This window comes from Macrosteles quadrilineatus, unplaced genomic scaffold (assembly GCF_028750875.1).
Source record: "Macrosteles quadrilineatus isolate MER2022 unplaced genomic scaffold, UCM_ALF_1.0 Scaffold_39__1_contigs__length_1060358, whole genome shotgun sequence".
Classification (NCBI taxonomy): Eukaryota; Metazoa; Arthropoda; class Insecta; order Hemiptera; family Cicadellidae; genus Macrosteles; species Macrosteles quadrilineatus.
Window position 1 is genome coordinate 253,935 of NW_026542632.1, and position 14,325 is coordinate 268,259.

The 14,325-nt window shown below is 34.0% G+C and overlaps 2 protein-coding genes across 2 annotated transcripts in view; both read left to right on the plus strand.

Moving 5' to 3' along the window:
* Window positions 1-14,325, plus strand: part of LOC129005851 (pickpocket protein 28-like) — a 14,715-nt gene continuing 390 nt past the window's right edge. The window contains exons 1-8 of the mRNA XM_054434869.1: window positions 1-11; window positions 7,735-7,944; window positions 9,005-9,167; window positions 10,735-10,880; window positions 11,336-11,486; window positions 11,963-12,218; window positions 13,717-13,770; window positions 14,026-14,194. Of these exons, the coding sequence (XP_054290844.1) occupies window positions 1-11; window positions 7,735-7,944; window positions 9,005-9,167; window positions 10,735-10,880; window positions 11,336-11,486; window positions 11,963-12,218; window positions 13,717-13,770; window positions 14,026-14,194 (1,160 nt within the window). The remainder of the gene's footprint in view (window positions 12-7,734; window positions 7,945-9,004; window positions 9,168-10,734; window positions 10,881-11,335; window positions 11,487-11,962; window positions 12,219-13,716; window positions 13,771-14,025; window positions 14,195-14,325) is intronic.
* The window catches only part of LOC129005877 (glucose dehydrogenase [FAD, quinone]-like), a 20,496-nt gene continuing 20,317 nt past the window's right edge, over window positions 14,147-14,325 (plus strand). The window contains exon 1 of the mRNA XM_054434909.1: window positions 14,147-14,194. The gene's annotated coding sequence lies outside the window, so the exon portion shown is untranslated. The remainder of the gene's footprint in view (window positions 14,195-14,325) is intronic.

Genomic DNA, 14,325 nt, shown 5'->3' on the forward strand with positions numbered 1-14,325 from the left:
ATGGCTCAGAGGTATGAGGCTCAAAAGGCGAAGGTACCGGGTTCGAGACTCATCTGGGTCCATAAAAGAATGTTCTCGTTTTTTTCAAAATTAGTTTTTGTGAACTATTCAGTTTATTCAACTGATAATATTGTAAGACTTTTGAGGAAGTTGCCCTCTGAACTAGGTACATTTTAACTTTCTGAGACTTGCTTTCGTTTCTTTTTTCCAGGCCCATATTGTATATGGGACACTCCTGTGGGGTCACTCCCCGCAAAGTATACTGTTCTATAAAAAAAGGCTATCCGGGTAATATGTCAGGTTCACTATCTATGGAGCATTATAGGCATTTGTTCACTGCACTTTGCATTAGGATGACTGTTGTGAATATTTATCAATCTTTGTTAGCTATTAAGGACGTGGAAGAGGATTTTGTTTGCAACAAGGATGTCCACTCATATTTAACTAGAAATAGAAGCAATGTACATTTAAGTAGCAAAATAGATTGAGTAAAAAACTAATAACTGTTTTCCTGTTACTGGTATAAAGTTTTACAATGCTCTCCTGGGAAAGTGTTTGGTTGTTGTGGAAGTCCAAATGTATCAAAATATTGTAATTTTTTTCTATGTGCTCATTATGTATCTACCACAATTTTATTTATTTTTTATTTTTGCCATAACTGCACTGCATGGTTTGCCGCTTTGTTTGCTGTGTCTGTGTGAGATTAAACAATTTCAGCATGGTTTGCAATTGCAATGGTTAACATTTTTATTTAGCCTATTTATATAATATTTTTGGTTTGATTTATTTTTAGCATAGTTTTGACTACCTATTTGTATTTTATTACTTTGAATGACATTATAAATCTATTGAATCTCTCTCTCTCTCTCTTAAATCTCTTGAATTTGTTTATGTTGATGATCCATTCTGTTTCTGTTGTGAATAACTACAAACGAACCATTAATACAGGAAGCTGTTAGTGAATTTAAGCTAAGTACCTATTACCGTAGGTGGCACGGTAAGACCTAGGCCCAGGACCAATTTACTTTTTCATTTTGATGTCCCCAGAGGCCAAAAACACTTCTCTATACATTCAATTGTTATATATATTGCGTATGTGTGTGTGTTCATGAACGCAATATAACTTGAGTGTAATTTTTGTCTGATTTTGATGAAATTTGGCTTGAGGGTGTGGGGCAGGATAGACTTGAATGAGCTTGCGAACCAGCATGATCGGATCATGGGAACGGGGTTTTATGGGGTGAAAATTGGTTTTACATATTTTTGATCCTCAAGACTTAAAAATTTTGCAATTTGTTTCCAAACCATTTTGTAGAAGTTGAAAAACAAATAGGCCTACGCGCCCAATGATTATATGAAGACATTTCAAAAAACTTTAATTTTTAAATTTACATGTTATTGTTATGGAGAGTAAGTAATTTGTTGTACTTTGCTTGCTTATGGATATATTTTGATCTTACGGATAGACTTTGAGACTTGGAAAATGTATTTATTTTATACTAAGTTCTATTTATATTTTACAAAAAACACCCTTTTTTACCCCTTCTAGCAGTAAACCTAGGTACTCATTAAACTAATTTGTTACTAAAATAAATTTAAGTGAAAATCAAATCAGGCAAACAGAAATTCTCTTAGTCTGCTGGTATGCTGCAACGGCAGTATATTCAATTTTGCGTCCTTCTATAGTTTTATTTAAAACTAGCTGGCCCGATGACAGACGTCCTGTCTTAAATGTGGTTGTCATTTTATGTCAAATGCTCGTTCAATCTCAAGATGAGCTCGTTTGCATCGCTCAATCACGTCCTGGTTGAAGTTAGTTCTCTACCCTCACTCACCTTTTGGCAGGAGCTCGTTCAATGCGCTCACTTGCCTCCAGGTTGATTATTTTCGTTGGATTATTGTATCCCACAGTTTAATGAAAACATTTTCCTCCATTTTCCATTTTGCTAAGTGTAAAGGCAATATTGTTTTGAATTTTTTAAATCCAATTACTAAATAAGGGTTGAATGGATTATAAATTTTCATAAAAACCTACCCCTGGCAATAAGGAACACAACAATAAAAGAATCATCCAATTTGGTGCACTGGTTCTCGAGTTATGAAATACCTTAAATAAGGGATTCATTTTTTATTTTTATAGATTATTATTTCTGTTTGTTTTAATTATTTCAGAGTGGTTAGCCCCCACATAATTTCCTTCTGATAGCCAAAAATAGATGAAATAAATAAATAAATAATTCTTTATTGTCACATCACTAGTAGACATCATTAAAAATTCATTTGAAACAAAAAAGTACTGTTCTGCTGCATTTCTGGATGTACAACAGGCATTCGATAAAGTGTGGCACACTGGACTTCTGTATAAACTTAAATCCTTGCTCCCCCATTCTTTTTACAGTTTGTTAAAATCTTACTTAAATGAACGATTCTTCCAGATTAAATTTCAAGAAATTTTAACCGACTTGAAGCCTATTCAATCTGGAGTACCCCAAGGCAGTGTTCTTGGACCTGTTTTATATCTACTATATACCTCCGACATCCCCGTGGGCCAAAATATTACGGTTGCTACGTTTGCGGATGATACTGCATTTCTCTCCATTCACGAAAATCCTCAAGATGCTTCAAATCAATTGCAAGTTACATTGAATGATTTCGAACTGTGGCTAAAAAAATGGAGAACTAAAGTTAATGAAACAAAATCTTTACATATAACATTCACGCTGAGACAAGAAAACTGCCCTCCAGTTACTTTGAACAATATAGCGTTGACAGAAGTGGACAGCGTTAAGTATTTAGGATTCCACATGGATAAACGATTAACTTGGAAAACACATATTTGGTGTAAAAGACAACAAATGGACTTGAAGGTTCGTAAACTCAACTGGCTTCTAGGCAAAAAATCTAAGCTTTCGTTGACCAATAAACTCACACTTTACAAAGTTATGATCAAACCTATTTGGACGTACGGGATACAGCTTTGGGGAACGGCAAGTAAATCCAACTTAGCAATTATTCAAAGATTTCAGTCATAGGCGCTACGAAGAATAGTTGATGCTCCGTGGTTTGTTTCGAATCGAACAATCCATGAAGATTTCAGAATACCTACAGTAATTGAAGAAATAACAAGAATTAGCAAGAACTATCAAGAAAAACTCGAAACCCACCCGAACAATATAGCCGTTAATTTGCTGGACAATAGTGATTTTCCCAACAGACTGAAAATTGTGAAAGTTCTAGAACTCCCATACCGATTTGTATAGTTTTAGTTATGACATGACTATTTAATTTTGCAAGATCTTTCACAGGGAAGATTCTTGGTCAAGACACTTATTTATATTATCTCTTTTACTAATTGTTCAAAGTATTGAACAGATTGTAAAATAAAATTAAGTTAAAAAAAAAAAAAATTGTCACATCAACGTTTTAAATCATAGCACAGCTAAAAAACAGATGACATTGTCAAAATTATTACTAACTTAACCTAATGTACAACAATATGTCTTATGCATAAAAAATGTTTGTAAACAAGTTGGCAAAATTAGTTAAACGATGACAGAAAAAAAAATTAGTTTCTATGTCATACAAAATAGAGTCATATTGATTGGTTAGTTTCATTGAGGTAATCATTAACACTGTAATACGTTTTGCTAATCAGAAAATCAGCAAGGCTGCTTTTAAAAGATTTATTATTAATTACATTTTTTAGAGTTGAGGGTAGTTTATTAAAAATTTTTTTTCCCATGTATTTAGGTGTTTTTTCTACAAGCTTCAGTCGGTGTCTCGGATATTGGAAATTATTTTTAAATCTAGTGTTATATATGTGGTCAAAGTTTTCTCTAATGTAGTCATCAAAATTTGAATGCACCGCTAACAATGTTTTGTAAATAATCAAATTTGGAATAGTCATAATATTCAATTCTTTAAAAACTGTTTTGCACGAAGATTTCCATGGTAAAAAAGTCATAATTCTTATAAACTTTTTTTGAATTTTAAAAACTTTTTCAATTTCCGAGGCGAACCCCCAAAATTCAATTCCATGCTGAACTATTGAATAAAAGTAAGCATAATAGAGCATGACAGAAGTTTTCAGGTCTATAGAATTTCTTAAGCATAACATTTGAAAACAGGCTGAATTTAATTTTCCAATTACCGACTGAATGCACTTACTCCAGGTCAAGTGTTTATCAATATATAGCCCTAAAAATTTTACATTATCATCAGTTGGTTGAGATTGATCAGTGAGTGCCATTGATTGAGGTGTACAAAATCTTACAAATTTGGTTTTCTCTTCATTCATTTTCAATCCATTGATCTCAAACCACTTCCCCAATTCGGTTAGGCTTTCTTCAATTTTATGTTTTAATCCCTCATTGTTTTTTGTTTTAACTACTGCAGTAGTATCATCTGCATACAGAATTAGATTATTGGAAACATTTTTTGGAAGATCATTGATATATATAAGAAATAGAAGAGGTCCCAAAATCGAACCTTGAGGCACACCTATTTTAATTTTTTGCCATTCTGACTTTACTTGTGATGTGACCACCTCAGAAATATTTAAACATTTTGGTTTAATTAAACTGAGCCTTTATTCAACATTTCTGGGAAGTTAAACTAAAAAAAACTCTCGAAGTATTCTGAGTATTGTTTTTTTTATAGATTACTGTAAACTGAACAACAAGCAATGTGGGAAAACACCAATCAAACAACATTATTTTTTAACACTTTTAGCATGACCAGCAAATAAAAAAAGTGTAACAAATTTCAATTTGTTTTAACTTTCACACCCTTTTACTGTCTAGTCTAATGGATGCCTGTCAAATAACAATCATTCTGTCAGTTCAGTAGGCACAATCAAAACCAAGCAATTTGTTTTGACAGTTTTATCTGTGATCTTCGAGCTACATTTTTAGCACTCTAGACTTGTGCAATGAAATAATACTTATAACAGGAACTGCTTCATGTTTTGGAACCGTTGAGAGAGAAATCACATTTTTTATTTGTCACAGTTAGTAAACAGCAGTGAAAACGTGTATGTTTTAAAATATAAAATGAGAAAACTGTGCAAGGAATTTTGTACGAGCTCTTCAGTCCATGGTTTGGAATTGGTGGTGAGCGCTAAGAAGTCGACAAAAGAAAGGTGATTAATTTTTATATCAATTAACCTATCAATGAGATTGTAAGTTCGTTAATTTAACCAAATAATAAACAATAAATCAATAGCATTCATTTTGATGGTTGTTTGTGAAATCTAAGTTTTAGCGAATTTCCCTATAGGGAAGTAGCTATTACCGTAGGTGGCACAGTAAGACCTAGGTCCGGGGCCGATTTACTTTTTCATTTTGATGTCCCCAGAGGCCAAAAACACCATTCGTTAAAATTTTTATATATGTATTTATTATTAACACCTGTATTTATTTATAACATTTTTTTTTTTTAATTAGGTTAACACACTTGAAAATAATGTCCTTAAGAGACGAAACATCTTGTGTTTTATTAAATAAAAAAGAATATAAAAAAAGGGTACTTATGTTATTTTATATATTATTTATTAATATATATATATATATATAAGGTGTAAGGCGGGATAAACTTGAATGAGTTCGCGAACCAGCATGATCGGACCATGGGAACGGGGTTTTACGGGGGCTTTTATGGGGTAAAAAATGGTTTTTGTCATTTTTGACCCTCAAAACACAAAATTTCCTAATTTCTCTCTAAACCTTTTTAAAGAGCTTAAAAAACAAATAATTTAGTATATCAAAGTGTTTTTGTACGGTTATTGGTAATGGAGAAAATTAAACAAATTGTAAATTTATATTCCCATGTTATTTTTATGGAGAATATTGTGAAATTTTGTAGTTTGCTTGTTTATGGATATATTTTGATCAAACTTGGCCAGTTTATTTATTTTATACTAAGCTATTATTATTTTACTAAAAAAATACACTTTATTACTTTCCTTGTAGCAGCAAACCTAGGTACTCATTAAACGTAATGTTATTTATATAGATTTAACTGAAAATCAATATATATATATCAATATATATATATATATTTATATATATATGTGTCCGTTAGCACGATAACTCGAGCAAAAATGATCCGATTTTGATGAAATTTGGTACAAACGTGTATACCTACGTTTATTCAAACGAGTTCGCGATCCAGCATGATCGGACCATGGGAACGGGGGTTTACGGGGGTTTTATGGGGTAAAAATAGGTTTTTCCCATTTTTGACCCAAAAAACAAAAAATTTAGCAATTTCTTTCCAAACCATTTTGTAGAACTTAAAAAAACAAATAATTTACTATATTGAAGCGTTATTATGCGCCTAATGGTTACGGAGAAAATTCCAAAAAATTGTAAATTTAAAATTCCCATGTTATTCTTATGGAGAATAAGTAAACTGTTGTAGTTTGATTGTTTATGAACATATTTTGATCAAATTTTGAGAATGTTTTTATTTCTTACTAACTATTAACATTTTACAAAATAAGTTTTACCCTCCCTGATGCAGCAAACCTAAGTACTTGTTAAACTAATTCTATTTAAATCGGGAATAAATGTTATATTTTTAAGTAGAAATTTCAGTGTAAATTAAATCAGTCAAATGGAAATTCGCTTAGTCTGCAGGTTTGCTGCGGCGGGGGTATTTTAGTTTTAATATTACAGTATGTTATTATGGTTACCACTGTTGGTCTCTCAGCTTCCAGTCCGGCCCGACTTCCTCTCCCATCAATTTTTTAACAGCTGTACTGCATAGACGAGTATTTAGCACATTTTTATCAGTTTATATAACTTGATGTGGTATAAAACAATCACTTTACCACAATAATACTAGTTACTCAGAATGTTTTTTTTTTTATGACTCATGTATCTCGTTAAGTGTTGATTTTAGGAACACGATGTAATGAACATTATTGTTGGAAATTTAATGCTCTTCATTTTTGTATCCGTACATTTTACCGCTAGAGGGCACCGTTTTCGCGATATTTACAGAAAACCGAAAAATTGTGCATTTACACCCCCCTCCCCCCCATAGCTCACACCCCATCAGTCAGGACTTTTAGTATGTTGTTCAGGAGGGTATCCCCTACAACTGTGCACAAATCCGGGACTACACCGTTTTTTCCCACTCATTCAGCTTCGTTGACTGGACTATGACTCACTTTCATAAAAACAGTTTTATGTGAATTGTAATATATTTAACACCTGATTACTTGATTTTTTAACATTGTAAAGAAAAGACAACATAACAGTTTAAGAAAATGGACTTGAAAGGTTACTTTTTGACTGATTTGTAGTGGTGGGTAAATCACTCTTAATTGCAGTGATGTAAAATTTACATGTTTTAAATACTGTAAATTAGTAGGTCTAGATGTATTTTTACTGTGATAAAAAAACTATATTTCCACAATATCACTTCTTTGAATGTTAAATTTCTTTAGTTAACAAAGTAATCCTTGGAAGGTAAAGGTTTGCATTATATTTCTTTTGCCTCAGAAACAAGTTTTGGGCCCTATTAAAATGTACAAATCTGTGCACAGGCCCCTTTGATATAAATAATTTTTTAACATTATAAAATTAAAAACAGTAGTTAAATTATCTGCATCTGATCACTGGGCGTCTACTTATGGGTTTTTAACTTTGATGAGCCTGCAATGCCAGACTCACATTAAGAATATAACGTTACCATGTTTCTAATCTGGTATCTTTAATTTGACTACAGAGTTTTCTGGGGATGTTTGATTGTGGTTGCTACCGTACTTCTGACCCGGCATGTTTACGTGCTCGGAACTAATGTCACCCACAGTAATGTGGAGCTGATTGTAGATAACCCCAACTACAGCCTAGAGAATGCAGACTTCCCAGCTGTCACAATCTGTTCCAACAGCAAGGTGATGCGTTCAAAACTGTTCCAGTATTTGAAGGGCATAAGGTGAGATGATAATTTGTCAGCTTAACGGTTGTTTTTTTGTTAGGGAATGACCCAAACACTAGTATTTTCCTTAATGTCAACCGGTTGCTAGAAAACATCATAATTAATTGAATATCCCTGCCAAACATTGTTGCAAACGACGTACTTTGTGAAATTGAGATTTTTTAAGATCAGCAATTCAAATTACTTTCTCTGCTGTGTGGGATATTTCGCTCTTAAAAATACAAAGCCTGGCAGCGCTCTCGAGATTGAAAACTGTGCGGGAATTCACACCTACAAGCGGGACACTGGCTGTGTTGACATCGGCGCAGACGTTTTTAAGTTTTCTGAAATCTAAAAATATTTACTTTTGTCACTTTTGCTACGTTGTTCAGCAGAGTTATTGAATTTATAGTCCAACGACAAGGAGTGCCAAATGAGATGTAGGAACAGATTTTTCTTAGACCAAATCAAATTTGTGTGACCACTCTGTGTTCCTCATTGTTGTAAACACCGAAAGGAAAATTTGACCCTGGCAACTGGAAACAAAGAGAAATGCTTCGACTTTTTTAAGTTTTAAGGACTCAGTTGACTTAAACGACAAAATGATGTATGGCTTATAGTATGGATCGATAGCGGATATTGGATGTGAAATGTTAGAAAATACCTAGAACTTAGAACACTGTCCAAAAATGCCAAGTAAGATATTTACAATTGGATAATTTGATAATTTCTTAATAAAAATTGGAAATCGAGAACCCCGACTAAAATCAAAGGATCTAAGGAACATTCTTGAATGGAACTTTCTTTTTTCTTTGACCACGTGTTGGAACGAAAGGAAGGTCTATCAACTGATGGTGTATGCAAGGGAGTGGTGGTGTGCAAGGGGGGTCTATGGGAGGGAGGGGGGGGGGGGTTGGAAAAGTAAAATCTCCATAAAGATAATCTCTAAAATGTTTAATTGATTATTAGGTTTCATTTCCTGCATTATAACCCTTAAGGGAGATATAGCACTAAGGATATGCACAGTTCTAATTTTTTATAATAATTTAAGCGTTTTTACGTCTAGAATTGTTTACAGGAAGGATATGCCCTCAAATGAAAAAGAAAGGTTTATTCACTCAGTGTTAGCAATGGATCTGATGAAATACCCCTTTCTCCATCACCCAAATCTCTATATGGAGCGTTTCAACAACAATCTCCGCTATATTCCCAATGAAGAAATATTCGACTTGTTTTTGACAGTAAGTTCATCACAGATTTAATGTAGCGTAAAACTAATACAACTGTTAATTATTACCTATTTAGCCTAATGAATCTAGATCTACTAGATTCATTGGATTATATGTATACTTACTTACTTACTTACTTACTCCTATGGCCACACAAATCCCAAGTGATTTTTGGCCTCGCCAACAATGCTCCTCCACTGCTGCCTGTCTTCTGCTGCTTCCAAACTTGCTCCTAACCTCCTGAGGTTCTGCCTCACTTGGTCATTCTATCTTAATCTGGGCCATCCTAGCGGCCATCGTCCTGTTATCATCTCTTTTATATACATGTCCCAGCCATCGTAATCTTCTGCTCTTTACCATTGCTATAATATCTGGGTCATTATAAAGTTCTCTTATGTATACACTTAATGAAAATCTAAATGGGTTCCTAGTTCCCATAACTCAAATGAGAATTTGCCAGAAGAAGTTAAATTTGCTTGTATAGTTACAAAGGATCAAAAATAATTTAAAATTCACTGGGAGCCGAGAAAGAGAAGTAGGCAAACCACTACCACATAATAATAATAATAATCTCTTTATTGCTTTTTGACAATTGTACATTGTATAGCAAACGTCAGTCAATACAAAAAATGCAACAAATAAGATAAAATATAACATGTAGCTGTGTAAACTAAGGTCGGATATTGGGTAGGTGTTTATTTATAAAATCTGTATATATATACTTTGTAAAAACAGTAAATGAATAAACTATTAATTAATAACAATAAATAAACTCCTATTAAAAGAAATAACAGTAATTATTTTAATAAACATTGACTAAAATCTAACTAAACCCCTGGGGAAGAAAATTTTGTGATCAATTCAACTCCAACGGTATTTAGTGAACTCATCCACCCCGTAGAACACAAGATTCGTCAACTCTCTCTTCAGTCTTGTTTTGAACAAATGAGAACTCTCCAGGCTTTTTAGTCTCTCAGGAAGAGCGTTAAGGAACCCGACACCTACTTGGGAAGGGAGTTTCGCAAACGCAGCTGTGCGGTGTTGGACAGTGCGAAAATCGTCCCTTGCTCTAGTTCCATAGCTGTGGATAGCATTGCCTTGAATTGGTAAGTGTTGGAAACGGCAATAAACCACAGTCTCCAAAATGTAAAGGGAAGGTAGGGTCAAGATTCCAAGCTCCCTGAAAGCAAGCCTACACGTCTCTCTTTCATGTTGACTTAAATTTGCAATAAGTCTGATGGCTCTTTTCTGGAGTATAAACACCCTTTCAAAATCTCGATTGGAACAACCACCCCATAACCTAATTCCATAGGTAAGGTGGGGGTGAACAAGGCCATAATAGGCCATGATTAGAACTTGTTTTGTGCAGGTCTGTTTGAGATTCCTTACTTTACATATTTTACAGCACATACTTGCTATACTGAACCTGCTATACTGAATATGCACATACTTTACATATTCACATCCTGTTAAGCTGTACGTACATCATACTCTAGGACTAGTATGAACACGTTCAAACAGATGACTGTACAATATTTAGCTGCAGAGGATTTTAGAAGTTTTCATGATTATATTTCAGGTCCGGCCCAATATTAATGAAATGATCTCAAACTGCAAATGGAGAGGAAGAATGATCAAATGCCGGCAACTTTTCCGTAAGCAAATGACCGAGGAAGGATTTTGTTACTCTTTCAATAGCAGAACTGCTGACAGAAGCTCAGATGAGTAAGATACTGGTGTATTTTTTGTTTTTTTTTAAGAACACAGACTTAAGTTTTTCATATTGACTATATTAAATGGGTTTTTTATAAACATAAGAACCAGGTTATATTCAAAAATGCTCTTTAGGCCTGGCACTATTGAATTTCAATATAGATAATTTTTGCTGCACCTCTTGACAACAAAATAATAAAATGTGTATAAAAAGGAGAATACAAAATTGAGTGTATTACGTGTTTAAAATACATACATACGAGGTGCATATATTATCTCATCCACCATATTTCTAGTTTTAACACCATAGGGGAGAACATGTCGTTACTACTTTGCAAGCTTTCAATGTTTAGCTATTTTAAAATTTTCACGTAACAAAGAGAACAAATAGTTTGACCATTGCCTGGATTTGACATTTTAAAGTTAGTATAAACATAAACTTTGACCATTTTGTCTTTTTCTGTCAGTTTACCTAGGGTCCCTCCTGAGGAGAAATCTGACGGAACTTTAGAATGTCTTCGCAATAATGCTGCTGGAAGAGACAGTGGCCTCTCTTTTGCTCTGAAATCACTTGACACTGAAATATTCAAAACGAATCTGCAAACCAGAGGATATTCAGTAAGTATTACATCTTCTGTGGACAAAATTGCTATTAATGTAGACTGTCTGGAAAGCTATGATCATTACTGCATCAGTAGAGCTACCTATTACAAATATTTCAAGAACTGTACTTTGGTAATAACCTCTTGCAGGCATGATTTTAGGCAATTACAGATACATCAAATTTCCCAGACTTAGAAGTTTTTTTTTTTCGTTTTGCCTCTGAGGGTATAAGACCTAAGGTAATCAAACACTATATGCTAGGATTTTATTTTGTATTCTATGGATACTGTAGTAGGACCTAGATAAAAAAAAACAATTCTGGAAACTAAAGGTGGAAAACCCTGTTGACAAAATGAAGGTGGTCATTGCAGAGGAGGAGGAATTGAAAGCACCAATGGAAATTTTACACTACTGGTACCTACTCCTATATCAGGACATTTAACATCTATAATTTAATTAAAATAACCTTTTTCTATTTTTCAACATTTCAGATCATGGTGCACAACCCTAATTCTTATCCTGAAGTTTCTCACAAGTATTTAGTTTTCTGGAAAAACTTTACAGTTTCACGGATTAGTGTTCTGGTAAATATGGTCAGAACGGATGAAACGTTTGCGAGAATTGCAGAATCTGCTCGTGGATGTAATATGTCTATCACAGACCCCTATATATGTATGTTGAGATGTCGTCAAAGAGAAATCTATCGCCAATGTGGCTGTTTGCCATATTACATGTACCATTTCAACCGTAAGTAAACACAAGTTGGTTATACTACTGTTTTCTTTAGGAGGAAGTAGGGTAGCATTTTGAGAAAAGAGTTTTTACATGCATAGCAACATTTTCCTTCATTCTTATAATATACTTTTGTAATTTACGTTTGCTATACTGTAACGTAAAATTATTTCTTTAAGTTTTACTCTTTTAGTACCTGGGGCAGTACACCATAAAAGTAGCATAGACAGCGTATTACTTAGTTCAGATAAAGAGCTGTTTGTCTACTTTTTAACCCTCTAGATGGTTCGGCTGTAAAACCCTGTGGTTGATTTATTCTTATAAATAACTGTACAAAAAATGATAATACATAAAAAAATGCATAATGATTCCCCTCTTGACAGTTAATGAGAAGAGATCTAACTCTGTTTTAGAAGTAGAATGTAGGATACACTCCATGGCACACTTAACCCTTCCCGGACGGGCGAAATCGTGACATAGAACGAGAAAAAATTAAAGGAAAAAATAAAAAATTATTTTCTTTATTTGTGTTTTGTTATATAAGTATACATAAAATAAACACAATGGAACACTTCATAACTGTCAAAATAATTTTTTACTCGTTTTTAACTATGCAGATATATCCGCTACCCGTCCGCGCATGAGTAGAAAAGCAGCGGATATATCCGCCCCACGTCTTTGAGCAAATGACCATGAAAACGTTAGGCAATAAATAAGAACAATATGTAAACAATAAATAAAGACAACGTAGTGTTGAGCGCGAAACGTCGAGGGGGGAGCGTAGGAGAGGTGATGGGTGGTGCGCAGGAGAGGGGGAGGCGCAAGAGAGGGGAAGGAGCGGGAGAGAGGGGGGAGTGCGGGATAGAGCACAGCCATGGAGAGAGCAGGAAAGTGGCGCCTTGGTACTGTGAAACATTTGGTTATTGCTCAAGCACCTGCCAGTCTGTCTGAAGAGAAGGCGGATATATCTGCTTCCCGCCCGGAACATCAAAAACCATAAGCAGATATATCCGCCACCCGTCCTTTATCGCCAAGAAGACTTAGGCAGGTCCGGGAAGGGTTAAGAGGTGTCAAGGACACATTTCAACACCCTGTGCGATAGGAATTTCCTCACAGTGCTAGGTGTTCAGGCTCTTCTCAGCTTGTCACTATTATATTTCCGGCACAACATACCAGATCTGAACAGGCTTGGTTGTCCCATAAGTGTGTTTTCTTTTCTTCTGTACGTACCTTTTTTTATGTGGTTCTAGTGAAAACTTAATAAAATTATCTGTAACAAAAACAAATTTGACCAAAGGAACCAAAGTTTAACTTAAACGTCCTGTGCTCTTTTTTTACTAATCATGTAAAACATCCGCAATAATCATAAAGGTTTCTTAAAGCACTAGGTTTTATTTATTTTAACAAACAGTACCATAACATTAGAGAAATATATTCCACACTGTCTATTAATATTAATTCATTTTAATTTAAGGTTTTCGGATATCCATAATTAATTCTGTTTTGTTAACAGGATATGCTGAAACATGCGGAATTCAGCATTTTAAATGCTTGGATATTAATAATAGTAAGTGTTGAATTCACTTTTAATACTTTATAAATTTACAGCTTGCATTCATTCATGTAATTAAATGCAAGTGAATTCGTTAGGTAACCTCCTATTTTGAACAATTTATTTTCAAAGTGAAAATCACAAAAGATTCTAGTTCACCAAATGATTTTCTTTTCCATTTTGTGGAACATTAACATCCAAATTTGGAGGCAACACATTTGTTTATATAAAGTAGTTTTTCAAAGATAAACCTATTTTTATATGTTGCAGAACGCTTTAGGAATGCTCGAGTTGATGGTGAACATTTCAATATACCTGCCTGGACTGCTCCCATGTTTATGAGCTGTAAGTGCGAGAGACCTTGCTCAGATACTACGTACACCACAGAATACTCCTTCATTCCAAGTGAAGAAGTCACTGGAGATATTACTCCAACAGGGTATGCTTTAAATTTGGAGATATTTATCATTCAAAGAAAAATAAATAGAAATGCATATATGCACCGGTAGGGTGAAAAAAAACCGACCATAATATTTGAACATCACTGGGAGAGTGGAAGTAGTAAATTGG